The sequence below is a fragment of the Typha angustifolia genome, chromosome 11, assembly GCF_048772165.1.
Source record: "Typha angustifolia cultivar Huaian chromosome 11, ASM4877216v1, whole genome shotgun sequence".
Classification (NCBI taxonomy): Eukaryota; Viridiplantae; Streptophyta; class Magnoliopsida; order Poales; family Typhaceae; genus Typha; species Typha angustifolia.
This window is the reverse complement of record NC_133249.1, coordinates 3,697,470-3,724,979: the sequence shown is the minus strand read 5'-3', so window position 1 is coordinate 3,724,979 and position 27,510 is coordinate 3,697,470. Positions and strand designations below refer to the sequence as shown.

The 27,510-nt window shown below is 39.5% G+C and overlaps 6 protein-coding genes across 22 annotated transcripts; 4 read left to right on the top strand and 2 right to left on the bottom strand.

Annotated features, from left to right (window-relative positions):
- Nucleotides 1-728: 728 nt before the first annotated feature.
- On the bottom strand, nucleotides 729-5,877 carry LOC140771265 (organic cation/carnitine transporter 7-like). Of its 5 annotated transcripts, none has more exons than XM_073112737.1 (6): nucleotides 5,585-5,877; nucleotides 4,974-5,248; nucleotides 4,054-4,291; nucleotides 3,076-3,601; nucleotides 2,773-2,975; nucleotides 729-1,425 (listed from the first exon to the last, which is right to left on the bottom strand). In XM_073112737.1, the coding sequence occupies exons 2-6, from the start codon at nucleotides 5,237-5,239 to the stop codon at nucleotides 1,201-1,203; spliced, it is 1,458 nt and encodes a 485-aa protein (XP_072968838.1). In that variant the 5' UTR covers nucleotides 5,240-5,248; nucleotides 5,585-5,877; the 3' UTR covers nucleotides 729-1,200. The 5 variants fall into 5 exon arrangements, with proteins under 5 accessions (XP_072968838.1, XP_072968837.1, XP_072968836.1 ...); XM_073112736.1 differs by having other exon boundaries at nucleotides 5,615-5,877; XM_073112735.1 differs by having other exon boundaries at nucleotides 4,974-5,239; nucleotides 5,585-5,875.
- Nucleotides 5,878-7,092: 1,215 nt separating this feature from the next.
- On the bottom strand, nucleotides 7,093-10,160 carry LOC140770359 (uncharacterized). 11 transcript variants are annotated; one of them, XM_073111518.1, is made up of 7 exons: nucleotides 9,737-10,158; nucleotides 8,558-8,803; nucleotides 8,006-8,251; nucleotides 7,757-7,868; nucleotides 7,532-7,623; nucleotides 7,329-7,458; nucleotides 7,094-7,235 (listed from the first exon to the last, which is right to left on the bottom strand). In XM_073111518.1, the coding sequence occupies exons 1-5, from the start codon at nucleotides 9,791-9,793 to the stop codon at nucleotides 7,604-7,606; spliced, it is 681 nt and encodes a 226-aa protein (XP_072967619.1). In that variant the 5' UTR covers nucleotides 9,794-10,158; the 3' UTR covers nucleotides 7,094-7,235; nucleotides 7,329-7,458; nucleotides 7,532-7,603. The 11 variants fall into 11 exon arrangements, 10 of the variants coding, with proteins under 10 accessions (XP_072967615.1, XP_072967619.1, XP_072967622.1 ...); XM_073111521.1 differs by having other exon boundaries at nucleotides 7,329-7,623; nucleotides 7,757-7,907; XM_073111513.1 differs by having other exon boundaries at nucleotides 7,532-7,868.
- Nucleotides 10,161-10,724: 564 nt separating this feature from the next.
- On the top strand, nucleotides 10,725-11,297 carry LOC140769808 (ethylene-responsive transcription factor 11-like). The gene has a single exon (XM_073110678.1). It carries the CDS (start codon nucleotides 10,725-10,727, stop codon nucleotides 11,295-11,297), a length of 573 nt encoding a protein of 190 aa, XP_072966779.1.
- Nucleotides 11,298-12,692: 1,395 nt separating this feature from the next.
- Nucleotides 12,693-15,855, top strand: LOC140769471 (uncharacterized). Of its 2 annotated transcripts, XR_012105914.1 has the most exons (4): nucleotides 12,693-13,086; nucleotides 13,898-14,164; nucleotides 15,293-15,519; nucleotides 15,681-15,855. XR_012105914.1 is itself a non-coding variant. In XM_073110166.1 (3 exons), the coding sequence occupies exons 1-3, from the start codon at nucleotides 12,892-12,894 to the stop codon at nucleotides 15,410-15,412; spliced, it is 582 nt and encodes a 193-aa protein (XP_072966267.1). In that variant the 5' UTR covers nucleotides 12,693-12,891; the 3' UTR covers nucleotides 15,413-15,855. The 2 variants fall into 2 exon arrangements, 1 of the variants encoding a protein (XP_072966267.1); XM_073110166.1 differs by having other exon boundaries at nucleotides 15,293-15,855.
- Nucleotides 15,856-16,392: 537 nt separating this feature from the next.
- LOC140770245 (uncharacterized) lies at nucleotides 16,393-22,653 on the top strand. The gene is made up of 7 exons (XM_073111329.1): nucleotides 16,393-16,633; nucleotides 19,453-19,590; nucleotides 20,164-20,243; nucleotides 20,895-21,056; nucleotides 21,798-21,908; nucleotides 22,051-22,117; nucleotides 22,206-22,653. The coding sequence occupies exons 2-7, from the start codon at nucleotides 19,467-19,469 to the stop codon at nucleotides 22,466-22,468; spliced, it is 807 nt and encodes a 268-aa protein (XP_072967430.1). The 5' UTR covers nucleotides 16,393-16,633; nucleotides 19,453-19,466; the 3' UTR covers nucleotides 22,469-22,653.
- Nucleotides 22,654-22,958: 305 nt separating this feature from the next.
- Nucleotides 22,959-26,839, top strand: LOC140770244 (RCC1 domain-containing protein RUG3, mitochondrial). 2 transcript variants are annotated; one of them, XM_073111327.1, is made up of 6 exons: nucleotides 22,959-23,615; nucleotides 23,914-24,053; nucleotides 24,237-24,431; nucleotides 24,613-24,741; nucleotides 25,347-25,502; nucleotides 26,330-26,839. In XM_073111327.1, exons 1-6 carry the CDS (start codon nucleotides 23,020-23,022, stop codon nucleotides 26,527-26,529), a joined length of 1,416 nt encoding a protein of 471 aa, XP_072967428.1. In that variant the 5' UTR covers nucleotides 22,959-23,019; the 3' UTR covers nucleotides 26,530-26,839. The 2 variants fall into 2 exon arrangements, with proteins under 2 accessions (XP_072967428.1, XP_072967429.1); XM_073111328.1 differs by having other exon boundaries at nucleotides 23,399-23,615; nucleotides 23,907-24,053.
- The last annotated feature ends 671 nt before the right edge of the window (nucleotides 26,840-27,510 follow it).

The window sequence follows — 27,510 nt, the reverse complement described above, 5'->3', positions numbered from 1 at the left end:
CATGATCATTGCAATTGCAAATTTTGATCACGAGAAGCATAAGAATTTTTATGAGCCAACTGTGCATGTCGCAGACGTGAGATCCTCTTTGCTGCTGGTGGTCTGTTACTGTTAGCTGCTGCAACTGCTGCTTAGTGCTTACAATGACATTAGGTACAGCACTCAGTCTTTAACCTTGCATGCTTGATAATGTCAACATTGCAGGCGTCAGGTCCACAGGATCCAGAGCTTGAACCAAAGCATGATGATTTCATGGCCAATGAAGAAGATTACCATGTTGGAGATCAGATAACAGTCACATATCCCCATGAACAGTCAGCTCCAATACCCCATGTCTGAGCTTGCTGTTCTGTTAATTACTCTTCCTGTCAGCTTAAGCCTTAAAGAAGATGTGATTTATAAACCATTACCTCCTGGGTACTTCACTCTAGTCTCAATGCAGTGTGAAAATATGGAATACACATACATCAGAGATGAAGTCAGAAGTTAAACACAACTTTTTCAATGTTTCATTAAGGCTATCGCAGAAGTGATGCAGAAATATATGACATCGTTAACTTTTCATGAACGCAGAATGTTGAATTTGTAGCAATGCAATGGAAGCTAAGAGAAAGAAGAAGAGCACGCAGATTTATACTATTCAACAACTTCGTATTGATAGGAGAGAGCAATCATTCCACTACTCCTAGAGCAAATTGCATGAACTATATATTAACCACAAAGAAAATATTCCAAACCTCTTCTAAAGGAAATTTATATGTAAGTGGATATATTTCACAGCAGTCTCAACAGGTAGGGAAAAATAAAAACTCTTGCAGAATGCCAGTACAATAGGCACCCACCTGCTTCCCACTGCCCTTTAAATCCACATTCTTGGTTTAAGCAACAACTTTGCAGTTAAACACAAGTGAAGAAAAGTCAAAAGGTTACAACAAATGACCCGCAGTATGACTGGACCAGTGAAAGAACATGGCCTCCTTGTTCAATGCTTCTCTTGCGAACCCATGCTGCAGATAACTGCAGTGCTAATGAATCACTGGTCACGATTCAGTAGCACGAGGCAGTTGCTCCGATGTCAAGGATTGACATCGTACAATTCTTACAAAACTGAATACATCATACTGAAGAGTGAGAATTATAAAGGTCATAATACTTTAGAGTCATAATACCGAGAAAATGATGTCGCTAGCATTTGTTGTCTCAAATTGAGATATGATCACTCAATCTACGACCACTTGTTTCAAGGGGAAAGAATGATACAGCCACCCCTGAAAGGAGCATTACGAGCTCAAATAGAAAAACTGCAATGGTCTCATGACAGCCATGTACCAAACTGACAGCCACGAGGGGGCATAAGATCCCGCCAAACCTTGCAATTGAGCTTGCAAACCCAACACCTGTAGCCCTAACTGAGGTGGGGTATATCTAAAAAGAATAAAAATGACATTGTCAGAAAAAAGTTGAATTATAGATAGCGGATGCTTTTAGATCTAGAAGCATGGGTTCAGTACGATATCACATTATCCATTAAGGAGTAGTAAAAAAGTTTGCCAGAAAACAAGCAACCAAATCTTGTTTGTTATACAAGATATTCCACAAAATGATGCGTAGAATAACTAGAGTTGGAGTAATGAGTGCTGAGTAGGGAAAACAAAAGGCTGTTGCTCTAGAGACAATTTTATTCTGATAAGATGCTTGTGACCCTTTCCCCACTATATGAAATTGAAGAAAATGGAAATACAAGTATTTATCCAAGAAGGGTGGATGTATAACATACTGACCTTGCATAATCTAGTTATTGGTACGTTATGATTTTTTTTATACCAGCTGTCCTTCGTCTATTCTGACATGCATGCTGTCAGGGACTAAACAAGTCCGTGACAATGCGCTGGATGCAGCCTGGACCTTGTGAACTAGCAAGTCTAGCAAGCTACTCGTTTCACTTTTACTTTTCATTTTACTCAGCACTTAATTTACACAAGAAGTCGGGAACTTGTCAGTATGAATAAATTGTAGATTTCTATAGCACTACTGATCAAAGGCTATGTTATGTTTTTCCATCATTGCATGCTAGAGCATATTATTACCTCCACACACAGAAAGATAACTCACTTTAGTGCAATGACTGTTGATAGCTCAGCATTTTACACATCCAAAGAAACAGAACCAGGAAACATGCCTCCTATGGTACCAAAATGAGTTCATAACTTCAACTAGTACAGCTTTCACAATTTCACACCTATGGTTTCAAATGAGTCCCTGGTTTTCATATATTGAAACCTAATCACCAGTTTAGGTACGCAGGCCTCTTCAGAGGCTTCTAAGTTCAATGGACTAGCATGGCATGGCTGAGCAAAAGAACCTCTCTTCCTCTCCAAGGTAGGTGAATGATGGGAAAGAAGTGATCTTTGATTCCCCTGTTCCTATCCCCCTCACCGACCCCACCCCACCCACCCCACCCACCCCAAAATGCACCCCCATTGAATCAAGCAACTGCCGAGCATTGGACAGTGAATCCTGCCCATCATGAATTACCTCTCCATTACCCATCACTCTGTGTCATGTCACCTCGATGACAATAATTTTAGTTAAACAAAAGGGTTCGACCAAGTGGCAGTGGAACTCTTCTAAATGCATGCAGATCCTAAGATTTTATTTTTCTATCCAGATTCAGTCATACTATAACCACAAATTAAATGTCTTCAAGAACACCAAAAATGTAGAAAACAAAAACAATGGCATTGAAAAATATTATAAGATTCTCTTACTGACCTCTGGAGCATAAATGTGTAGGATGGTAAAGCTTGAGGAAATACAAATCCGAGCACAGAACAAGCAGACTGTTGTTAATACTTCTGTCTGATGAAATGCAAGAGGAGCTAAGCAAATACAACTTATATAAAGCATATATGACATTGAAAGCTTGCGACCAATCTTATCCACAACCACAGCCGATAGAAGAAGCCCTGGAATCTCTGAGTGAAATAAAAAAAAGTCTTAGTACTGGGAAATTGCATATGAATTACCAGATGCATCTTCCAAAGAACTATAAGTTAATACGCTTATCAAACATACCGCCAAAGCTTGTAATAAATATATTTTTGTACAGGCTGATTTCATTTGTATGGCTTGTTCGCACCTCTTCAGGTCCGCATATCCTATTCCCGTTACTTAATTCAGCAGTAAGTAAAACAACACCATAGTACAAAAATGCATGCCCAAAGAAGACCATCCAAAGAAGAAGAGTTGATCTGATTAAATTTGGAGATAAAAGCTTTAAAATAGCATTGATGCCCCCGATTTCAGATTCCGCAACATAAGCAACAATCCCCTTCCTAGCTGTAACTAGTTGTGTGGCTTCCGAGGAATCAATAATTTCATCCAGCTCGATTTTGTGATCAGAAATAAGTCTGCCAGGTGGGAGCTTTACATGGTTCACTCTGGCCATCTTCTCCAAAACATGAACTGCATCAGTGATTCTGCCTTTCATGCACAGATATCTTGGTGACTCAAGTGTGACAGGATAGAAGAGGAGCAGAGCAAAAGATGGTAAAGATGAAAACACTAGCAACCACCTCCAGCCAAATGTTGGCATCACAGACTACAAAATTAAACATAAAGAAGTTCTTAAAAGAAGTAGAAACTAGAATCCAGAGGGACATATGGGATGTTGTAGGAATTGCAGACAAATTCCAATCGCATTTTAGTTAGTACAAGTATCATACTAAAGCAACCTCTGATATTAGCTTATCTAATACAAGCAAGAAGTTGAGCTTTTCAGTTTTAAAACCCTAGGACTCACAAGCTTTTGCGAGATTGTTAGTCAAAATTCAAGTAATTCAACTCCTTTATAATATAAAATGAGTAGTTTTGTAGTTGTCTCCAGAATTGACTCATTCATCCTGAGAAAGCCATGAATTCTGTTTTAAGGCATCTATACCATGTCTAACTTGTATCATTTTAGGCGAGTTGTCGCCAATAAAGGAAGAGAATTCAATTTGAAGCAGAATTATTTGAAACAAATTAGAGAGCGTATAGAAAGTCACAATATACCCAAGCAAGTGAAGCTTCCAGTATTGTGCCAATTGTCCAAAAGGCTGAAAAAATAACCATCCAAGTTCCTCTGTTTGGAGCAGGAATGAACTCAAGAAACCAAGAAGCAAGCACAGGCCCACCTCCCAATCCAATGCCAACAATAAATCTCAGAGCAATCAAGGTCAAATAATTTGGAGCAAAGGCACTGAGAAAACCGGCTGCACCAGTCACCAGGGCTGTAAAGTTGAATCCGACCCTGGAAAGGTAGCACACCATATGCATATTATTAATATTTATAGGAGCACATAATTCACAGTGGCATGATAAAATAACAAGAATACTATTACATTGCATTCATGTGGAATTTGCTTTTCGCACAAGGTAAATGCAGGGGCATTATAGTATGAAAAAGTGAAAATCCCTAAATAATTATGTGAGTATGTAACAACCATTGACAACTTATCCCAACAAATACATATGTATTCCTGCATTATTCTCATAAAATTCATATTATTACAATACAATTAAAGTAAGAAGACTTTAATAGAACTAATGACACTCCTCTTATCTTTTTGACTTACTTGTGTATGTCTAACTTTAAACTTAAAGATCACCCAGTTCTAGCTGAATAAGCTATTGAAAAGAAATTGTAAGCACTACATGGTTTCAATACAAGTACAATGCGAATGCAACCAGAGGATCTCACAGTTTTAGGTTTGTAGAATTTCTATCAATGTGTCGTACAATGTGAAAATCAAGATCAGCAATTCCTTTCCTCATATGATCGTGCTTGAGTATCGAGTGCATTTACCAAGACGGAAGGATCACAAACTTCTTAGAAAGTGGAAGAACAAGAAATGAAAAGAGCATAAATGTTAAGAGGCAGGAATAAATGTGAAAACCCTGTAGATATCCAAAGGTAGCAAAAAAGGACCTGCCTTCTCCCATAGTTGTCCGAAACTATTCCCCAGGAATAAGCTCCTACTAGCATCCCAACAAAGACGACACTCGTGATGAGGCTCTCCTGGTGAGAAGATAGCTCCCACTCTGATTGAACGGAAGGCCCGACAAACGACAGAAGCATCATCTCCATTGCTTCCGAAATCTTAGCCATCCCTGAGTAAGCAAGCACAAATGCTTGGAACTTCCCAAATCCCATTGAAACGAGTGCCTCATCCACAGCGTAAGTAGATTCTCGATTCATCTGCAAAACCTAAACAAACATCAGAAAGAGATCGACTTTAACTGTATGATACTCATCAAGAAGCAAGTGAAAAGTTTATCTCATTTCATAAATCTGTGTACTTTTAGCCACTATTGAAAAAAAAAAAATCTCTTCATTACAACTTAATAACGGTATAGTTTGTCAAAATAAACTCCAACCGCCTAAATTCAAATCCAAACCTAGCATACTATAGAAAATTTGAAACCAAACAAAACCCTAATCATAGTTCTGACCGATCAAGCGGCAAGCGATCTGCTTTCTATATTCTTTTGTTATGAATCCTCTAATACGAAAGAAGAGGGGCATCAAAGAAGAGACTTTGACCTGAAATAGAAGAGATTTGGGGGGACAAACCTCTGATACCTATCCGCCTTCTTGCTCGTTCTTTCGGTATTGCTCACTCTTTCACGGTGGATCGAAGCAACCCTTAAACTAACTTGCAGCAATAACAAAGCAGGGGAAGAATAGAATGGGAGAAGGATTACGAGAAGGGAATCATGGGAAATAAGACAAGACAGGGTACAGCAAATCTCCTACTTGAATGGAGCGATCCCACTTCCTTCAGGTTTATTTACAATTAACTCCAAATATCATCAGATATTTGCAAAGTGAGCCCTTCAGGATGGGCCTTTGTGAAAGAAAAAAAAAATCCCTTCAAAGTTTATTCTGTTGCCAAAAATAAGGGGACGGCAAATCGTAAGTATTAGTTAATCTAAGTTAAAAAACGAATAAACCCTAGCTTAGCCTTCTCCGCTCCAAATACCAAGATCTTCGCCTTGGGCTTATGATATCAAACAAAGACTAGAGCTGTACTCTTTTGTTAATCATAGGCATAGCGAAAGTTGCTTGGCCTAATAGCACAATAACCTAGGGATGAAAACGAAGCCCTTAATAGTTGAAGTTATGATGCACTTCCTAAAATAATTTGATAAGTTTCTGCTGGTTGTGTTCTTGGCAGCTCTTGATTGGCTGGAAAGTCAAAATTTAAGAAGTTTTGATCATTTTTTAACAGGAAAAGAAAACCAAGGATAGAAAAATTGGAACACAAAGTAAGTCCCAATACTAATCAGAAGATGATTTGGACCCACATTAGATATATACCGCAACCAAGGATGTGGATACTGAATCCTGCTCCATAAATCATAATTAGATAGAACATTCTTCCCATTTACACGGAATTAGAAAACACAATGTCTTGATTACAATGTCAAATTCCTGTCGGTCCAAAGCAATATGCAACACTAGTCGGATTCATAACCAGAAGAAACATTACAGAAGGATTTGAGTAGTGAATCCCATCTTTGTAACTAGATGAAAGCCTCCCAAAATTCCAGTCTTGCCACGAACATTTGCATTATTGACGACACAAAGACCTTCAATCTAAGAGAATTACTGGGTCAGTTTATTGAAAGAAGCCAGATGATCTGGTGATGCTAAGTATGCAAGTGGTCAAAATGAATCCTCTGGAGTGCTGACTGCTGAGGGAATGGACATCCTGCTAGGACCAAAAAAAAACAACAAAAGAATAGCAAAAATTATTGAGTTATTGCAATTCCTCAGAAAACAAAATAATAAGAATTACTAAGATGTTACCTGCCCAGTAGCTAAAGCTCTGATGGTGCAGCTACTTCAGTTAAGTGCTGTTTACCGTGGAGCATTCTATGCATCTCATAAACTTTCGTCTGCACACTGGCCATTTCCTCTTGCATCTCTTATACTTTAGCTCCAAGTCTAACATTTTATCCCTCATGGAGGATACCTCCTTTTCAGCTAACCTTTTAACCTCTGCGGTCATCCTCAGAGACTGGTGATAGCTTTGTCTTTCACCCCATATATCAGTGGGAGAGGGACCCAGCCCATATGTTCGCACATGGCCACTTCTGTCATCTCCCATGACTTGGGAGAAGATGTCCTCTCGGATAGTGCTGCTTTGTGAGCTTTCTGATTGCTGACCAGCGCATTGACTAAGACGTGACTGTGATTGGGCCAAGTATTCAGGTTATGTAATTGATCAAGTAATTGTATAATTGTATTTAACAGTAAATTGGAGAAAGATGATGGGATTTACGAAGTTTAAACGTTTTCACACGCACGATTGCATCCAATGATGCCTCATCCATGGGCTTCCCATCCTTGCACGTATGAGTCAATATGTATACCTCATCTCATGTTGCCTCCTTTTTAGGTTTCCTCAATCTCTATCCTTGTGTAAATAAAAACTTATCGCACAATGATATGAACAAACAAAGTACATAACACAAGCAAAATTACCTCCTCTTCACGTATCTGCGCAAAGCTCTTTGTGCCAGCAACATGGGTAGTCTTTAATATTTTCGGTTAGCTTTATTTGTAGAGCTCCTTGCCTGTACACGAAAAATCCAATTTTCCATTGACACAAAAGAGGAATAATACATCAGGATTATTCATTTTCAGCATGTATATGCAGCATCTTCCCCTCTTCAGATCTCCAAAACGTGACTAGAATTGGCCACTGACCTGCAAGGACTCGCAAATCTCTATCAGCCAGACGATCTTCATCTGTCTCATGAGTTTCATAATGATCATGTTTTAAGTCAGACTTCCAATCCTTCCATTTTTTGCCTAGAGACTTTAAGACTCAAGTTTGATGAGACGGGTCAATGTCAAACTTTGAATACATTATACATCAAACCAATTATATCATCAGATAGGAAGTAATATGGGAAGAGGAGAGGGGACAAAAGATAAAGAACATTTGTCAACTACCTGGACAACTTGCCACATTATGTCCTTGTTCTCATCTGGCAGAGCTCTCCAATCAACATAAATAAGAGGTGCCAATTTCCCATCCCGTGCAATGGTGCCCAAGAAGCTACTCAAGGTAGTTGCTTCTTTTCCAACAGGTTGGCCCACACTGTTGAAGTTGACATGTATGAGATCACCTTCAGGCCTGCTCCACACTTTTAAGGCACAGTGTAGGGCCGTGTTTCTTCTTGCATTTCCTTCCAGAAGCTACTTGATGTAAAGCTAATTAGGATATCCTTCCACGAGTATAAGGACATTCTACACCTTAATTATGCAATAAGACAACCTCATAATGACATGAACCCATACATAAGCTATACAAACTTACCAGTAAGAGATGCAAACATAAGAAAAATATATTTAAAGTTTTAAACACCAAATCCTCAACCGATTAACTAGCTGGTATGGCTTTTTGAATTATAAGAAGAGAACACTAAAATCAGAAAGCATGTCCACCTTATTAGGTGGCAAAACAAAAGCCATGTAAGTATGCAACAATACAGTAAAACTTACTACTAGTATCTGAGTCATCGTGATGCTGAGAAGGCTGCAACTGGACCGACTTTTGCTGGCCCTCGCCAACAGCTGGTTCGAATACATTAAGCTCAGATGACTCTTCAGAGGTTGCACAAGGTACCTTGTGCTGATGTGACAAATTGGTGCTTGGTTGAGCAAGGTCAGGCGCAATTTGTGCAGGATACAAAGTATTATAGCATTGAAGTCGCTGGTATAGCATTGATAGCAGCTGTTGTGGAGGTTCTGAAAATGATTGACCGAAGATGTTATATCATATGAAATTAGCGAGCAGAAACATACATGGTATTGAAGAGGAATGATGCTGCCTTGGTCTGGCTTGCAAAGTTTTCCTTCGGAACTCACTATAACTAAAATCTTTAGGTGTCATTTGAGTTTTCTCCTCTCCTCTTTTTTGAGAAAAAGCCATTCCTAATGTTGTAATTGATTACATAAGTGTACAATATGGTGATTAATGTTGTGAACTATTGATTAATTTGGTTGTTAAAGTTTGCTGTATAATCGTGCTTATTTGTTTAGCAGATTAGAAATATTATGTTAGTAAAATGTCTTATAATTTATAAAGGGATAATCGTGTTTACCGGGTCGTGTTATTTAAAGTGTTATCAGGTTAAAAATATAAGAAACGGTTTAACATGTTATCATGTTATTTGGTAAACAGATTTATCGAGTCGGTTACCCAGTTGAAATTCAGATTGTGTTTGTATTTAAAAAGTTTAACCTGTTTATTAAACTGGTTGTTTTCGTGTTAGCACTATCCTGGCCCGACCCAACCAGAAGCCAACAAACCCAACAGGATTGCCACCCCTATGTACATGTCTCTTTTAGGTATGATTTTCTAGCTTCCTGAAGCTCCTAAAAGGAGAAAGAGCAAGATTTTTTTATTAGATTGCATCTATTCAATTAAACTAGTTCATAAGCAATTCATTCTCTTCTATTACTAAAAGTGCTTCATAAGAAAATGTTTAAGGTTTTATTACAGATATGGGGCAAACACTTTTCTTTCCTACTGTTCTCTGTTGATTTCTAGCTTCTCCTAGCTCCTAAAAAGAGCAAGATCAAAACTTCCTGCAAGCCACATCTGATCAATTAAACTAACATTTCTTGGACCACGGAAATTAATCGCAATTAAACACAAACCAACACAAAATATCTCACCTCATCGACCTCCACGGGTGGAGGAGGCAGGGTCAGCCGCGGCTCATATAGAGGCATCAGAATCGCGGTAATGACAGCAGCGGCAGATGCGGAGTTCGTCGAGCCCTCCAGAGCTCCCTGAGATTGGACTGGTCGACGCCGCACTTGGGACAGGCGAAGCGGCGGAGGGCTTTGCAGGCGGCGCAGGGGAGCTGTATCTTATCGGGGTCGACGCCTCGGGGGACGAGAAGTGCAAGTGCAGGGCGGCGCTGTGGCGGAGGCGGCGGCAGCGCTTGAGGGGTCCAGCAGTCGGGGCAGATGAAATCCGTCAACCCGGATTCCACCTCGAGCGTTTCGCCGGCATCGAACCTCGCAGCTCCCCGGCGGAAGATCCATTAGCACCTCTCTCTCTCTCTCTCTCTCTCTCTGAGAATCAGGAGAAGAGGGAGGGTTTAAGTTACCGTGTAGTGAGAGAGATGGGCCAGACCCAAGCCAAGGCTCAACCCAGCCCACTGTCAGTTATTTTGGTCCAAAATCCACACAACGGATCAGTACAACGAGGTTTGGGCGAGACGGATCGAGGAAAGAGACTGCGCCGCCTCAGGTTTGTCGTTAGCCCGCGGCCCACAAGAGCACGTGTCTATAATTGATACGATCGGAGGAAGTATTATAATAACGATCACAATTCGTAATTAATTGAGAGGGTGTCACAGTTGAGATTTGAGTTCGCCATGCATTTCTCATGTAAGAAGTAAAAAAAAGGAAGGGTGCATATATTCTTTTTTGACGAGTCAGAGGGGTGGATATATCAAATCCATCCAAAAAGAGCCAAATTAGTATCGATCCTAGCGGGGGCGGCGGCTAAGGGCGGTCAAACCGCCCGAAGACCGCGCCTACTAATTCCTTCCCCTCCACATATATATTAAATGCCAACCTTCCTCTCCTCGTCTCGTCTTTCAATTACCACAGTGAGCGGAAGAAGAAGAGGATTACCTTTAAGATACGTGCGATGGCAACCAAGGATAAATCCAACGCCGTCGCGGCCGCCGGAATCGGCGTCAGGTACCGCGGCGTTCGGAAGCGGCCATGGGGGAGGTACGCGTCGGAGATACGGGACCCGGCGAGGAAGTGCCGCGTCTGGCTCGGCACCTTCGACACCCCCGAGGCGGCAGCGATGGCCTACGACGCCGCCGCCCTCCGATTCCGTGGCCACCGGGCCAAAACCAACTTCCCCATCTGCCCCTCCATCGCAGCTGCCCCTGCCGCATCCCCCGTCTCCCCCGGAACGCCGAGCGGCAGCACGATCGAGTCCTCGAGCCGCGGGCCCCCGTCGTTCGACCTCGGGCTCCGCCACGCTGCGGCGAAGGATCCGATCGCCGGATCGGAGAAGTGGGTGGCTGACTGCCGCCGCCTGCCGATGGATCGGTCTGTGAGGTCATCTAGTTTCGCGGGCTTCAGGTGCGTCGTGTTAGGCGGGGCACAGAGCGACTCGGATTCGTCGTCGGTCGTAGTGGATCTTCCGCCGCCGCCAGCTCGCATCCAGATCGATCTCAACCTTCCGCCGGCCCCGGAGTTGGCTTGATCGAGGTTGACAGCGAACTGATGATTCGCGATGTTTTATTCGCGTCTCTTTTATAGGTTTTTCTTAAAATCACGGCCTTCGGCGGTGACAAAGAAAAAAACTAAGAGATGTAAATAAGAAACTGCAATTTTTATTTTTTGTTTCTAGCACGGGGAGAATATGCGGTATCTCGTAAGAGATGAAGAATATTTTACGTTCTTTTTTTTCTCCAGATGTTTGTTATCTGATTTATCCTTAATGTTGGTGTAAACTTTCATAATATATATATATATATAATTACTTCTATTTGCTACCTTATCAGCAGCTTCATTTGGTTCCATGAGTTAGGTATCATTCGAGCTCAAACAAGAGAAGGTTTACGTGTAAGCATTGAGTTTTTGAGTATTATTGATGGATACTATAATAGCGAATTACGATTCAAAGCAGTACACTCTCAAGGAAAAAGAAGCACAAAGTTGCGTCTTTTCTTGCAATATAGCACCCTAAGGCCCATGCATCCCGTCTCATGTCCTTCTCTTCTCCTCATCCCCGTCCACCTCTTCCATCGTCTCTGGATCCAGCGTCGGCTTGTTCTCCCCGAGGACGCTCTCCGCGACGTTCTCCGCCGTCTCCTTCGCCGCATCCCACGTTTCTCGCACCGTCTCCTCCGCCTTATCCCCCATCCTTCCGCCCATCTCCACAACTCGTCTCACCCCCTCCTTCGCCGTCTCACTCACTTCGTCTGTCCTCTCCTTCGCCTTCTCTGTAGGATAAGATGCTTTCCTGCTACTCCCGTAAGCCTGCAAGAAATAACTGACAAATTAAATTATGATTCTCTCTTTCTATCTGATTACGTAAAAATAGCAATTTAAGTTCATAATTGCACTGAGAGCTATGGGAAAGGAACAAGGAACAGATTGGAAACAGAGGCAGACGGCTTTGAAGGAATTGGAGAAGTCCTTCGAGATTACGCAGTTGAGCACAGTACAGCTGCGTCCTCTTCCAAAGATGGATGCCATGGGTGTTGGAAAACTACTTGAACTTCTCTTCTTCTGCTATCCTCTTGGTTTGAAGAACTTGTTGTCTAAGTTGCTATTTGCATTAGGAGTCGGGTCTTCTCCCCTGGAGTTGGAACAGAGTAATGGAGAGGGGGGAGAACAGAGGACTATAGGGGATCCTGACACGTGCGGTGACATGCATGTGACATGCAATGGTGATATAGATGACACGTGGATTATGCAAAGATTGAAAATAAATCTATTCCGAAAGCAGTGTAACCTATTCCGAAACTCACTTATTTCTTTAATACATTAAAAAGAGTAACCTATTTTACAGAAATATTCAAATGAACCAACCAAACAGGGATAAACGTGCAAATAAGAACTGTTCAAGGGTGTACATGCAAAATTCCCTTGCTTTCTTCTTCGAAACCAATTGGCCACCGTCAGATGCCATCGCCGACTTCTCTTCCACTCCTCGATCCCGAAAGGCTCGACCTCGATTTCGTGTAGAGGTTTTGAGATCGAAGACAGAGAAGAAGAGGGAGGGGGAGAGAGAGAGAGAGAGAGAGAGAGAGAGAGAGAGAGAGAGAGAGAGAGAGAGAGAGAGAGAGAGGATGTGGCGGAGAACGAAGTGGTTTTTAGGGCTTGCCATGGTCTTATGCTGTTCTCTTCCTTCGACGAAAGGCGAATTGGATAGACAAGGAGGAGGAGGAGGGAGAACGCTCTTGGGCTTCACGGAGACGCAGGGGAATGCTTCCTTCCATTGTTCTCCCTCCGGCCCTTGCCTCTCTTGCCAATACTCCGAAAAGGTATCACCTTTCTCCGATTCTTCATTCATTTCTGCGATTTCTTTTCAAAGGAAATTCGGATTGTTTAATCCCAAGTTGGAATTGCTTGTTTTTGCTCTTTGATTTCTGATCTGTTATCCCCCGATGCTATCCCGGCTTGAATATGGAACAGCCGAACAGGTATGACAGGGATTGAGATTGTTGAGGATATATGGCCCTGCTCTTTCTTAGACATTTCATCGAACAGGATTTATTCACATTTTTAGAGATCAGTTGGAAATTGGGTTCTTGCATGTTGAGCCTTGCTTTAGGATGCTTGAGGCAAGGCTGTGTGGGCATCTGTTAGATTTAGATTTTAGACAGCGGCATGGCTTCATTTTTTGATATAACAGTGACTCGAGTCTTATGTCAATCTTGCTGAAGTTGGTGTAATATGATAAGCTGCCTTTGCAAAAGAGAGGATTTTGGATAAAATATTAGGCTAGTTGATAATTTATTAGCGTGTTTAAATTGAGATAATCACCTAATTACACTACAACAGCAAAAATTTTGACACAAAGTATCCACAATGTAAAAGGGTGACAACTTTTATGTACATGTGGAATTATGTTAACTATCTCATGCACTAATATTTTTCGCATTATGAGTATAAGATATTTCCTAATGGAGGAAAGACGTAATTGTGGTGTTTCAAATTTGAACCTGAAATACCAACTATACCAATAAAAGCGTTTGTTGCATAATTTATTACACCACCTCTTTTTAACAGATGTATCTAGAGTAAAGTGCTGCTTGCTTCCGTTTACTCAATTGCTGAAGAAATTTATTGTAGAATGATGAGAAGTATCGGTGCAGTGAAACTGGCTATCGATTGCCTTTGAAATGTGTTGAAGTGCAAGATGGTGGAAAAGAAGGAACTAATCACAAACAAAGACAACTATCAGCTCTTGAAAAGCCAGAACTGTTACTCAAAGCAATAAGCAACTACAAATGGAGAAAATTGTTAGATAATTCATCCAGTGGGAAACAGAGCTACATAACTTATAGGAGCTGTGTTCCAGTTGATGATGAAGAAAAGTTGTCTTTCCTTGGTTTTGAGGTACTGGAATTACTTCAACCACACAACCTTTTATAGTTTATATACACTTTCTTTTATGGCAGTACTCATGTATATGCGTAATTTTGTTAGTTTTTATGGTTTGCTGAAACTAAGCTTTGCTTACTCTATATAAATGGTGTTGCTGAACTTTGGTTTTTGTTATCATGTTATTGCCCAACTCTTTAACAATTAAACAGAACAACTAAGTCTTAAATTTTCTTACTTAATTTCTTGACTAAGAAATTGAATGGTCTGTCAAGAAATAGCTAATCCAAGCGAACAATTTAGGTACTACCTACTGTAATGGAAATGGTGAAATATGTAAGTTTTTAGCTCATCACTTTCTGAAAGGTATATAGTTAGACTATTCTTGTTTATGTTTTAACTTTTAAATTTAATAAGCTTAGGGCAAAAGGAACAGGGTTTGGAATGCCAGTTTAGTATGTGGTAAATTGAGGAGAGAGAGTAAAACGAGGTCCTTAAATTTGGCAGCCTTAGTTATGCCCCTTTCTTGTTTTATTATTATGTCCTTGAAACTATCCTATTTTATCTTGTATTTTTCTTAATTAGGTTAAGGTATTTGAAACCAGGATTTAGGTTTATGTAGGTTGGAACCCAGTAAGATGAACAATACCTTAGTCAAGAAGGATGCCAACTTTTGAAATGCACCAAAATAAATCTCAGCTAAATGTCAAAACAAAATGACTAGAATATGGTCAATATTGAAAAGTTGTTCAATAATCAATGTCACCCTAGCAATTATTTATATGCCTTAAGATTTAACATCTAGCAGAGGGTCTTTAATTTTCTGTGACATCTCAGGATGTATTGATGTACTCTTGATGGAAAATTTTGACTGGTGATATGCATATATTGTATTGCAATCTGAAGGGAAGCAATTAAACTGAGGTCACTCCGAGATATCAAGATGAAACCCACGAACTGCTGAGATGTGGATTCTCTCATTTGGACCCAAATTTTAAACAGTTTGGATATGTGTTCCTGATATGACCTACTATTGTAATCTTTTCTTTGCTCTGGAGTTTGGATAAACTCAGACACATAATATTGTTCCTTCTATCTCTTGTGGCTCATCTAAGTAGAATCATCAACTTTTCTTGTTGACAGGTGATTATGGTGGGATTGCTACTTATAAGTGGATCAGTTGTATATCTAAGACAAAAACGTACAGCGGTAATGCCAGGGGCTGGAGCTATAAGGATCCCAACGAACCCTCCTAGGTTCTAGTGTGAGATTGATAATTGACTTGTTAGATGGAAGCTTTGAGATAGCTGTACTGTGATTTATCATTTGCTCAGCCAAATCTTGTGCTATATCACCTTTTCTTTTACAAGGTGGAGAACTACATCTATTTACAAGTTGTATGGAGGATTGCCTAGATACGTTTTACTCTTCTATTTGACAACCTTTATGATGAAGGATGTAAAACTTATATTTCTTCCGCATGTCATGCTATTTAAATATATATAAAATAAACTATGCTAATCACTCGCAGGTTCAAGATGCTTCAGAGGAGTCTGAGAAATTGTTTGCCTGAGCTATGGTCTTCTTCTGCCGACAGTGGGTGAGAGATTGAAGGGTGTGACTTGATGTAAAATAGTGTAGTGTGTAATAAGATGTGCAACATTTTGCGTATCATCATCTGCATTTTAGCCTTTATTTTTTAAATATATAGAGTTTTTGACTAATATAATTTTTCTAACTAAATATTGTAATTCTTTACTTATGTGTACTCCTGCTTATTACATATATGTGAAAAATGAAGTGATTGCATTCAGATGAAATTATGTCAATTAAATCAGTGCTGTTAGGATTTGAATCCGCACATCCATAGGGGTGAAAAAGGATCAACTTATATCAGATTAGAGGCGGGTCAGATTAAGTCTGACCCGACCATTAAAAAAATTTTATCCGATCCGAATACGAAAAAGGATAGTTTTTTACAAAAGAAGAAAATCAGATCCAGATTTAATTGGATACGATAAAAAATTACTACCCTATCCAATTTGGATAGATAATATTTAAAAAAAAATCCGGATCCAGATCCGGATTGTCTTTTGGAAAAATCCAGATCCCAATAAGGATACGGTATAGCTAATTCCGTCGGATCGGATTGGGATCCGAATAAGCAATATCCGTTTAATCGCATAAAATTACCCAACCTAACCCGTTACCATTAACACTAACCCTACCCGTATCTTCTACATCTCTTACCCCGAATCTCATTTCATCCCCGCCGCTCCACCAAAAAGTGAAAAACCTCTCTCTCCATCGGCCGCCACCTTCTTCAATCCCTTTTCCGTCGCCATCACCTCTCCGGCCCCCGGGCAATCGCACCTTCGCCATCACCAAGCTGCGCCGCCATCTCCACTCCCCGTCGAGTCACCAAGCTCCGCCTCCTCCCTCCTCGACCTTGTCGTCACCAAGTTCACCGGTGACGATAGGAAGGTATTACACCACAACACCTTATTTTTGGAGGATTCATGGTATAAACTTCGAATTATCTAGGATGCAAGTTCTCGATGATCCACTTGTTAAAGTTATAGGATATCTCTCGCTTGCTTGCAACTACAAGTCAGGAACGTGCATTTCTATATGCTTAATTATAATGATTGCCAGATGGCATTGTTTCTTTCACCCGTGGATTTTAAGAAACCTGGTATATAGCCGAAGTAGGGGAGTGTATGTCACACTTCAGAAGGTGAAGGCTGCTAATATTTATGATTCACCTTAAGTAGAGTAAAGGAGTCGTTGAAGGTCTTTGGGCCAGTTATTATGGGAAATTAGATGATCGTACCCAAAATGTTTGGACATGGGTTTTTACTGATGCGACTTGCTTCTTGTTATCAGTTACCCAGCTTACAATTCCTTACTTCAATGGATTAAAGATGAATTGCCTTTTATAACAATAAATTACTATCTTGATTTAAGTTAAATTATCTTGATTTCGGTCTTATCATCAGTTATAAACTAGCTAATTGACTTCAGGCTTTTATGAATCTTGAGGTTAAAATAATTATCTTAATTTTATTCAGTATTTACTGAGATGGAACCATTGATCCATCTTAAATTTTTGTTCAGCATTTACTAAGACAAAACTATTGATCCTTTTAAAAATAGTTTCAACACTTTTGAAAACATCCTAGTTTGTATTTCAGCTATATATTGAACTTTTGATAACCTATAAGTAGATGGCGGCAAGCGAGGTAGTCCTCAAACCCAGTGGCGGGCGAGGTAGCCCTCAAATCCATTTCTTTACCCTTTTCACTCTCCTCTATTTCTTCTTTTGAATCAAGCTCTCCTCCTGGTTTGGCCGCCAAAAGTGAATTCTCCTTCTCTTTCTTCTCTTTTGCCTTCTTTTTCCCCTTCTCTTTCTTCTATTCTCTTTTTCCTCTTTCTGCTTCTTCTCTTCCTCCTCCTCTTTCCCCTTCTCTTCCTCCTCTTTCTTTTCCTCTTTTTTTTACTCTCTCCTCTTTCTCCTATTTCTCGTCCCCTTAGAACTGTCAGCTTTCTTCTCTTTCTTCACTGCTACAGTAGGTTCCATTCTCTAATCAGCAGCAATAGGTGATAAGTTGTTATTATACTGTGACTTGTGATTGTAGTCAGCTAACTGTTAAATTAAAAGTTAAAGATCTTCTAACAACCAGTTTTTGCCTTAACATTAGAAAGTGATTCGTATGTGACTGAAGTTTTCGACTTTGAAATCCAAGTTATTTTTCATAATTCTGTTGCTAAGGCTTTCTAGCCTTATCCCTAATGGCAGCAGCATGAACCTACTTTGTAATATTTCATGTGTATGTGTGCATTTTATTTTGTACTTGAAGATGTCTGGCAAAACTGAGCTGAAATTATTGGGTTTGATCCATCATTCAGAAAATGACCACAATCAATCTTTTTTTAGATAAAATGGATTAACTCTGACCAGAACCACCAAAACTAGCAAACATCCTTGTTCCGGCCATTGACAATAGTTAGTTTGATCAATAAGAATACAATATAATACACTTAGGCGGGATAAAGTCTGCAGATTAGTGCAGCATTACACAGGTAGGAATTTGGAGCACCATGACTTCTAGGGGCTTATTACAAGTTTTACAGATTAATGCAGCATGATGCAGATTGCATAATTCTGACAAAGTAGCACCAGATCAGGATAATTTGAAGTGCCGGAGGTCATGAGAAAGGTCAGTTGGGAGCCTTCTCTCTTTCCATTCAGTTAGGTCAGCTATTGCACGTTGACCAGTATGGGTGTTTGGGTTGTACAATTCCTACTTGATTTCATGTGTTGTATGGATCAAGCTTGTATAAGATTACCTTATAGCTTGATCTAGTCTAGAGTCTGAGCTGAACCTGACCAGCCACCCTTAGCAACAAGTTTGACTTCCATTATGCAATATGTGGATAGTTATCATTCCTATCAAGTTTCGAGCAAAATTAACCAATAGGAGGAAGAAACGGTCCTATTATATATAATCTATTAGTAATTTTAGTATGTCTTATATATTATATATAATTATTTTTTATTTTTATATATAAATATGCTAGAACGTTTTGGTGCCCGCCTAAGCATTAGGTAGTGAGGTGACTGCCCGCCACCCGCGGCCACTTTTCAATAACATTGGGTTTTGGAATCATCATGGAGGTCAACCCTCACGGAGTTTAACCCCCCCAATGCTCTCTAACCTCGAGCTCCTATCTCTAGATTCCTCCTCTACTTGTTTCTATTTCTTTAGTGTTTCTCTACTTTGCACTCGGACAAGTCAGTTTGAAGTCCAAAATACGAGGCTTCTTCTTTCAGTTATCAAATTCTTTGGATCACTCTCATTTTGAAGCGTTGAATCTTGGTCTATTGGCTAACTTTGGATTTTACAGATCAAGTTGTGATTTTGATACCATTTCTCTATCTATTATGAAAATTGTGAACGAGTAGGAAAATGAGTTTTTTAGAAGATGTTTAACTAATCTTTGAGTACTGTAGAATTTGTTATAAATATGGATGAAATCATGAAAGCAGTATTACTTATAGATAAAATGTTTGAATGATCATGTTGTGCTCGATTGGTGGATTTTTGATATGATACAATCTCATAAAGCTGTCCGCATCTTTTCTTCTCATGCATGTGAATATTTACTATTATAGTATTTGTATGGAAAACATGATATTGGCTATTACTTTTTTCTTTCAAGTTTAAATAGCTCTCATACTATCTTAACTACTTTTTGCTGCATTTTGTGACATCCTTGAATCTAATGGGCCATTACCGCAGAGGTTATTCTAGTCATGGTGGGATGGCAAAGGTGTATTGGTTCAGCATTTCGGCAGGTTTGCAACGCAATGGAGAGAAATCATCAAACACAACTAGTTGCTTATAGTACCTGCAGCACAAAGTCTTCTACAAAGCAAGGTATAAATCTTTGTGCATGAATCTCCTATCCTATTTTTATGTGTTCACATATTTTATGCCAGGAGATAGTAAGGTCTTGACTTATGGGTCTTAAAAGTTAAAACATGCTTTTTCCCACCATTTCCCAAAGTAATCCATCTAGGAAACACCAAATTGTTGGACTAAAGGCTTGTTTGTTGTAGTTGGTCTTGAATTTTCCATTTTTATTCATCTAACTTATATGCTGCCTCTAGTTTACAACATACAAGTGACATCTTTTACAAACTCATTATCAATTCCCCGTGGTATTATGGAACTTGTTTATAATTGTAAATATGTCTGATACTATAGCTTAATTTGCGTGATGGAATGGTGTAACATCTTATTTTAATTTAATAATATCTGTGTATATTTCTTATACTTTTGACATTTGAACCTTGAACACTTCAATGGTTTAACCTTTCTCCATCGTCTAAACATAAATTTTTTTTGGCTTGTATTGTTGTATCTCTTATTTTTTGACTCCATATGAGCTAGCTTTCTGTGGTTCTACTAAGAACTTAGTTACTAATACTGACATACTAAATTTTGCAGGCCAATTTGCCTGTCTGTGGAGGGTCTCTAATCTTTCTTCCAGAATTCCAGTTCCTCTCCACCAGTATCTTCAACATGCGGTAATAAATCTGTTGTGCTACTTTCATATTTCATTTCTTGTTTGTCTCTTGTGACAATTGTGTTTTAGCAGACAGAAGGCCTAATGTTATTGCATATGCTATCCTTTTTAGTGAACACTATTTAATATTGCACTAGCATCAGAATCCGTTAGTTCTCCATGCACTCATGCTTGACATCAATCTATAACATGGATCACTTCTGCAGTCTTTAATGATTTAATCTCTACCTTTGTCAATGAGACACAGGAACCGTAAAGAGGCACAACGTACTTTGTATTATGCACTGGCAAACTACCCCATGCAATGGCACAACACCATGTTCCTGCTGCTCTAATTCCAGCATGCACTTGCACGCGGCATAAAATCTGCATTGACTTTTATTTATGGCTAGGCTAGTTTGTCCATCATGTATTCAGAAACCCTAGCAATCTATATAGTAGTTTCTTATTTAAAGAGTTAATTGTCTAAGTGTGGTTATCAGTTTAGAAGTGCTTGTTGTCATCCTGCACTTCTTGAGTTTAGAGCATTATTAATTAGTCTGATAAATAAACATAGAATGTACTACATCTCTTGTGGTAAAATCGGTTTTCATTTATCTAATTATCTTTCATCACTTTGATTGTTTGTTTGGCCTAATATTATCAATTGTAGGGAATTTTTAGTACAATTAATTTGTCTTCCGGTGAAGATACCAACATGGTACCTATCTCTTCTCCTTTGACACCGCTGATGGGAGATGCTGTCAAAACTGAGGAAAAGGGTGTGGCTTCAAAACCTTTAAGGGTTCAAGCTATTAAGAAGGATATTAGACAGGTATAGACTGATGCAGCACTTTGTTATCCAATTACTTATGTCATATGCGACTTGATTTTTTTTACTTGGAAACTCATATTTTCAGGTGTATTTTGCTTAGCACCTATATTTAGAGAGGCTGGTTCTTTACTTTCCCAAATTTTATTTTTGGTGGCTTGAATCACTATTAATAGGATTGAAGGCCTAGTCACTCCATCCCAATTCACATATCAGAGAAGGTGGCACCATGCTGCCAATGGAGGAGGCGGTTTGGTTAGCACACCGGGTGCCACATCAGACGCAAGGGATGGCTAGGGAAGATTGGGAGAGATGGTGGAGATTTAACTGTTTAATTATGATATCTTTGGTGAATGAGTCTTTAGTTGTTTAATAGGTTGGTTTGGTTTATTATAAAAGGAGCTATAATCGGATATTAGGAGAAAATCAATCGATCAATTATTTTTCTTCCTCTCTCTTCTCTCTTATTAAGGTTGGCCAAACTAGCCAAGGGCTGGGGGTTTCGATTTCATCTCTTCGCTGTCCAATTTATAGGTTCAATACCAACAGATAGATTTGTCAGGTCAGATTCTATCAATTATTCTAGGTATCTTAATCTATCGTAATGCTTGATGTTCATTCTAATGGTACTAAATCTTGAGACAATGGATTGCTTGATAGTCACTCCCTTGAAATTACTTTCAAGCCTTCAGTTTTTCAAAAAGCACTACCTCTAATTAGATTTTAATATTTCTGGTACTGTAGAGTCCCAAGAAGGTCAATTTGGTGGCTAAGCTGGTCAGGGGAATGCGTGTTGAAGATGCTCTATTGCAGCTGCAAGTAACAGTGAAAAGAGCTGCAAAGACTGTTTATCAGGTGCTATAGATTTATGAATTATAGCACTCTGCAAAATTTTGATGAACATGTTCTCTTCACTATGCATCTTTGCTCCTATCTAATAAAAATGATAATGAGAGATTATATTCTCATGCTAACTTGTTCTCGATAAGAACTGCAGGTAATCCATTCTGCTCGTGCCAATGCAGCCCACAATCATGGGTTAGATCCGGAGCGACTCCTTGTTGGTAAGTAGATTATTAAGTTCCTTTAAAGCAAATGATGTTCTGTTGTCTTTGAAATTGATTCCCTGCCGTGTTTTATTTTGATGTGCAGACGAAGCCTTTGTTGGGAAAGGGATTTTTCTAAAGCGACTATCCTACCATGCCAAAGGGAGGAGCGGGATAATGGTGAGACCCAAATGTAGATTGACAGTAGTGGTGCGGGAGACCACACCTGAAGAGGAGGCAAAAATTGCCAAGCTCAGGGTTAGCAACTATAAAAAGCTGACAAGGCGGGAGCAGCAGCTTGTGCCTCATCAGCTAATCGAGACTACCCCGAGATGGGGCCGTAAAAAGGAGGTCTTCTTGGCTCAATGAGTATCATGTTAGTGTTCACATCTCTAGTTTACTTGCAGTTTTAGCATGGAAAATTATGAGAGTAATTTACCATTGTATAAACACTGGGATTGGCGGAAGCCCTGTGCACTAGCATGCATCCCTATGAACAGCAATGTGAATCACTTCTGTGTTCTTTGTAATCCAATAATTCATGTTATGTGAAATTTTGTCAGTGTCATCATTATCTTTGATTTAAAATCTAACAGGATTTCTATGTATTGTTGGGTCAATCAGAAATATTTGATTAGAGCAATATCATTTGTTTGATTGCCTTTATGGAGCTTATATATGAACTCTTTAATTGTGTTAATGGAATACTATGATTGTTGGGTATCTGATATCCCCAGAAGAGTGTTTGGTTTGTGACTTTAATTTCTGGATAACAGTCATAAGAGTGTTTGGTTTGTGACGTGGTTTTGTAACTGCTAATAAATTTAACTAACTAGCATTATGTACAAGGAACGGACATCAAATCCTTTTTCTTGAGAAATACAGAATCTACTCGAGATTCGTGTCTATTTTCCAAATATATGATAGATGCTTCCGTCGTGATCCGTGGATATCCTCTAATACAAATTACGAATTCTAAATCTCATTTGCTCTTTCGCCCTCGAGCAATGTCTCTCCGCTGCCTCCTCCGCCGCCGCTGCTTCCGCTACCTATCCACCGCCTCCACCGGCGGAGCCGCTTCGTCCATCCCTGTTCTCTGGACCCACCCCGGCGCCCCTTCTTCCACCGTCCAGATCCTATCATGGGGCCGCGGCAGCTCCGGCCAGCTCGGCAGCAGCAAGGAGGAGATGCGCTTCTATCCCTCCGCCGTCGCATCCCTCCTCCTCCCTTCCTCCTTCCGTCTCTCCCCCTCGCCGGGCCGACTCTCTTCTCCGCCGCCGGATGGCAGCGGCGATGCCGTCGAGGTAGGGATCTCGTGCGGTCTGTTCCACTCTGCCCTTATCGTGGACGGGCGCCTCTGGGTCTGGGGCAAGGGTGATGGGGGAAGGCTCGGCCTTGGAGACGAGATCTCGGCATTCGCGCCGACGTTAAACCCTAATCTTGATGCGGTCCAAAGCGTCGCGCTTGGCGGAGTCCACTCGACTGCACTCACCCGCGCTGGGGAGGTTTTCACGTGGTAAGTTAATCGATTTGGTCAATTTTATTGATATCTCTGCTTTGTTTTCCATTATGCTGCATATTATGAAAACGGAAATGCTTATGTACCTTTTGTATTTAATAAATGCCCTGCAACTTTGAGTAGATCTCATACATTCACATCAATATCTTTCGGATGAGATGAAGAATGTGCCCATTACTTAAGCTCGTCTATCAGGATTTAATTACACTTATAAAACTTTTGTACTGTAAAAGTAATTTTTTTTTCCTTCAGACAGTCAAAGTGACTGGACTACTCAATTTACTGAAGTTTGCAGGGGTTATGGTGGATTTGGAGCTCTTGGTCATTCTGTTTATCATAGGGAGCTATTGCCTAGACTTGTCAATGGTGGGTGGACTGGTAGCATATTACATCTTGCTACTGGTGGAGCCCATACTGCAGCTATCACTGATTCAGGTTGGTCTCCTACATATCTTGAGAACTCCAATTTTGCTCCAGTTATATTTTGTATGAATACTTCACATCAGATTGAGGGGAAACATAGTTGCTTAAATTGCAATTTCTGGTTATAAGTAGCTTACATGATTATCTCAAGGTCATGTCCTCATATTATTTGATGCATCTTATAAAATATTCTAGGTGAACTTTATACTTGGGGTCGTGATGAAGGCGATGGCAGGTTGGGGCTTGGAATTGGACGTGGTCCTGGAGAAGCAGGTTCTTTTAGTATCCCTTCCAAAGTAAATTCACTGCCTGTTCCTGTTGTAGCTGTAACTTGTGGTGGATTCTTCACGGTGACACTAACATCAGAAGGGCAATTATGGAGTTGGGGGGGTAAGGATGTTAATAGTCTTTCACCACTTATACCGTTAACCTCTGCTCTGACTTGGTGTTATCTAATATCTACTATATGAGATTATGAGTCCATCACCAAATTATTTTTAATTTTTAATTTTTTGGCAACATTTCCAATAACTGCAGCTGACCCAGATGTCTATTCTTTATGACAATGCAGCAAATTCAAACTTTGAACTAGGAAGAGGAAATAATACTACTGATTGGAGGCCAAAGCCTATAACAAGTCTGAAAGATGTTCGTGTTATTCAGATAGCAAGTGGCGGTTACCATTCTTTAGCTTTAACAGGTATGGTATTAATAGTTTGAGAATGTCCGAAGAAGATTGAGCTTTACATGTTTATTGTGATTCTTCCTGAGTAGACTTGATTCTCCTGTCAAGAGTTCCTTTGAAAATCTTCCTATTGCTTTGTACGTATATTTATGTCATATACAGGCACATTCATGGACATTCAGTTAAATCTTTTAGTTCTCTGTACAGAATCATTATTGGACCATCCAAGTTGATGTTCCTCTCTATCTTTTCATCTTTATTACTGAAGATATCTAACTTAAAAAATACTACAGTTTGGAGACTAGCAACCCTTCCATTGATAAATTAGAACAGTCAGTAGCGCATAAAGTAGTGGGACTGTAGGAACAGGATAGGACATCTAATTTGACAGTCCATGTAGATAATCATGTACCACTGCTTCTCAGAACACATTTCTATGGAACTTCAAGTTTTGATTATTGTAGTGCGTAGATCTCAGCAAAGTTTCATGTTGGATTAATTCATCATTTTTGTTATTTATTATAGGAAAACTACCTGCTGAATCAAATGAATTTGTGTGCTTATCTGATGTTGTGTGAGTATATTTTATATGATCCTAACATTCTTTAGGATTTTCTCAGACCAAGGTGAAGTTTTCTCTTGGGGCTATGGTGGTCATGGTCAGCTTGGTCATAATTCTATCCAGAATGAGAAAGTCCCACTTGCTATCAAGGCCTTGGCTGAGGAGCATATTGTCTATATAGCATGCGGTGGTTCAACTTCTGCTGCTGTATCGGGTGAGAATTAAAATTTGAGATCCTATTAATTTGATACTTCAATCACCTTCCTTAGTGAGTCATTTATTATTCTACATGAAGAGCCCTTTGTGAAAATGGCTTACAAACTTTGAGGTGCCCGTATGCCAAATTTACATGTTTTCAGGGATTTCCTGTTTGATTCTAGTGGACCCAATTTTAGGCATTTGTAACTTCATACTTGCATTTATACTTAAAATTATACTTTAGAGTTTAGAAGCATCCATATCAGTTAAGTTTTCAAATTAGACGCGCTACAATAGTTTATGGAAAAAAAGAGAGGTAGAATACAATATGTATGAGCATACTAAAACTATTTATACTATAAGTTTCATGTACTACAATGCCTATTCCGTTACCAAGTCTTTTTACACCATTCTTTTTGTGCTCACTTGATGCATAGGTAAGAGAGATCACAAATGTCTTTTTGATACTTATCGGTAATGTGCATTATTTTCACCAGACATTGAGTATAGATCATCGATTTGGATGACAGCAATACTCTGGATTGAGGCAAGCCTTTTGAAAGATACTAGCTTAATTCATGTGTAATTGATATGTTTCCACATTGATGAAACTTCTGTTATTCTTCCCATGAAACATTATGAATTGTCTAGATTTTTGTCATCCATTAGGTAAGCCAATTAACTCACTATTGTATATTTCAAGTGCTTATGTGTCCGTTAATTCACTTGTATATATCAAGTGTTTGTATGTTGTATTCTTCTGTCATTTGAGTTCTTTATATGAGATGATTACTGAACAATTATCATATTTAGCAAAACACTTTTTCCTTGTGGTTAAACCAGATAAAGGGAAGTTATTCATGTGGGGAAATGCAAGGGATTGTCAATTGGGTGTCCCTGGGCTGCCAGACATTCATCCACTTCCAACTGAAGTGAATTTTCTTATGGACGATGAGGCATTGGGCGGTCATCATGTGATTTCTGTTGCAGTTGGTGCATCACATGCCATGTGCTTAGTTTCAAGGCAGACTGCTGCTAGCTAGAAGAGTTCGAGGTAACCAGAACTAGTAGGGCTCTGGAGTCTGGATTTTGTTGAATGTTACCACGTCAAAGTTCCAAACAATAGGGTAGGAGAATGTTGGTTCTGTTGCTAAATGACAAGAAACTACACCTCAACCATCAAATGATTTGGTACTAATGTATCAAGCCACAAGCAAAAGAAGCCTGGAAATGTTAGAGTTATCATGGCTGATTACTCATCCCAAAGAGTTTTGACATAAAGCAAACGACGTGTACTTTCCGAACAACGTTAATAGTCAGCAATAAATGAGAACCAAACGCTACATTTCTACATGTATGCCAGGTTGATACTTCCTGCCATCTATTCGCTCTGCGATTGTTATTATGAAAATGAAAATGCAGATAGTATATATACTCCAAAGAAACTGTTATTTATTGTTATATTTTATCACGGAGGCTGAAGAGATAATGTAACTGAACAAAATTCTGAAATCCAGTCAAGTGTGCATTTGTCATTACTAAGAAGATGTGATATTTTGGTACTGTTATGCTTTTGAATGCTTCTGTTAAAGGGGAAATAAAATAGTCAGCAATTAGTTAGCCGTGGTGGGGCAAATGAAAGCAGTGTAAGTTGTACTAGCACCTTCTCTTTTGACTTCCTTGTGGACTTTTAAGAGGTGGAATTTTGAGTTTCCGCATGGTATACTCTGCATTGTTCATCACTCATTAAACTTTTATTATTAGCAGATAAAACCCGGTAGATCGAGAAGAGAGTGGAAGAGGTTTGTTCATGAATCCTCACTTATAGTCTTTGTATCTTTCTTCTCCCAGTTGATCTATCTTTTTCTAGGTTCCTTGTTTTTCTAATAACAACCCCACTGGAGAGGGATAGGTTAGTTCATGAAGGTTATAGTCTTTATAATAGATATCTACATTGCTCCTTATTGATGTAATAAAAACATCTTGGGCATCTAGGGTACATTGACCTTGCCCCATGTAACTGC

What these genes read in the sequence shown, in the direction of transcription:
- LOC140771265 (XM_073112737.1), bottom strand. Translation starts at nt 5,239, where the DNA reads ATGAATCGAGAATCTACTTACGCTGTGGATGAGGCACTCGTTTCAATG. An exon ending in TGGAAGCTTCACTTGCTTGG is followed by an intron (nt 3,602 to 4,053) that starts GTATATTGTGAC and finishes TTAATTTTGTAG; the next exon opens with TCTGTGATGCCAACATTTGG. An exon ending in TACACATTTATGCTCCAGAG is followed by an intron (nt 1,426 to 2,772) that starts GTCAGTAAGAGA and finishes TATTCTTTTTAG; the next exon opens with ATATACCCCACCTCAGTTAG.
- LOC140770359 (XM_073111514.1), bottom strand. Translation starts at nt 9,793, where the DNA reads ATGCCTCTATATGAGCCGCGGCTGACCCTGCCTCCTCCACCCGTGGAG. An exon ending in CACCCGTGGAGGTCGATGAG is followed by an intron (nt 8,804 to 9,736) that starts GTGAGATATTTT and finishes AATCATTTTCAG; the next exon opens with AACCTCCACAACAGCTGCTA. An exon ending in CGATGACTCAGATACTAGTA is followed by an intron (nt 8,252 to 8,557) that starts GTAAGTTTTACT and finishes TACATCAAGTAG; the next exon opens with CTTCTGGAAGGAAATGCAAG.
- LOC140769808 (XM_073110678.1), top strand. Translation starts at nt 10,725, where the DNA reads ATGGCAACCAAGGATAAATCCAACGCCGTCGCGGCCGCCGGAATCGGC.
- LOC140769471 (XM_073110166.1), top strand. Translation starts at nt 12,892, where the DNA reads ATGTGGCGGAGAACGAAGTGGTTTTTAGGGCTTGCCATGGTCTTATGC. An exon ending in CTTGCCAATACTCCGAAAAG is followed by an intron (nt 13,087 to 13,897) that starts GTATCACCTTTC and finishes AATTTATTGTAG; the next exon opens with AATGATGAGAAGTATCGGTG. An exon ending in TGTCTTTCCTTGGTTTTGAG is followed by an intron (nt 14,165 to 15,292) that starts GTACTGGAATTA and finishes TCTTGTTGACAG; the next exon opens with GTGATTATGGTGGGATTGCT.
- LOC140770245 (XM_073111329.1), top strand. Translation starts at nt 19,467, where the DNA reads ATGGTGGGATGGCAAAGGTGTATTGGTTCAGCATTTCGGCAGGTTTGC. An exon ending in ACCAGTATCTTCAACATGCG is followed by an intron (nt 20,244 to 20,894) that starts GTAATAAATCTG and finishes TATCAATTGTAG; the next exon opens with GGAATTTTTAGTACAATTAA. An exon ending in CTGCAAAGACTGTTTATCAG is followed by an intron (nt 21,909 to 22,050) that starts GTGCTATAGATT and finishes TAAGAACTGCAG; the next exon opens with GTAATCCATTCTGCTCGTGC.
- LOC140770244 (XM_073111327.1), top strand. Translation starts at nt 23,020, where the DNA reads ATGATAGATGCTTCCGTCGTGATCCGTGGATATCCTCTAATACAAATT. An exon ending in TGCAGCTATCACTGATTCAG is followed by an intron (nt 24,054 to 24,236) that starts GTTGGTCTCCTA and finishes AAAATATTCTAG; the next exon opens with GTGAACTTTATACTTGGGGT. An exon ending in AACTTCTGCTGCTGTATCGG is followed by an intron (nt 25,503 to 26,329) that starts GTGAGAATTAAA and finishes TGGTTAAACCAG; the next exon opens with ATAAAGGGAAGTTATTCATG.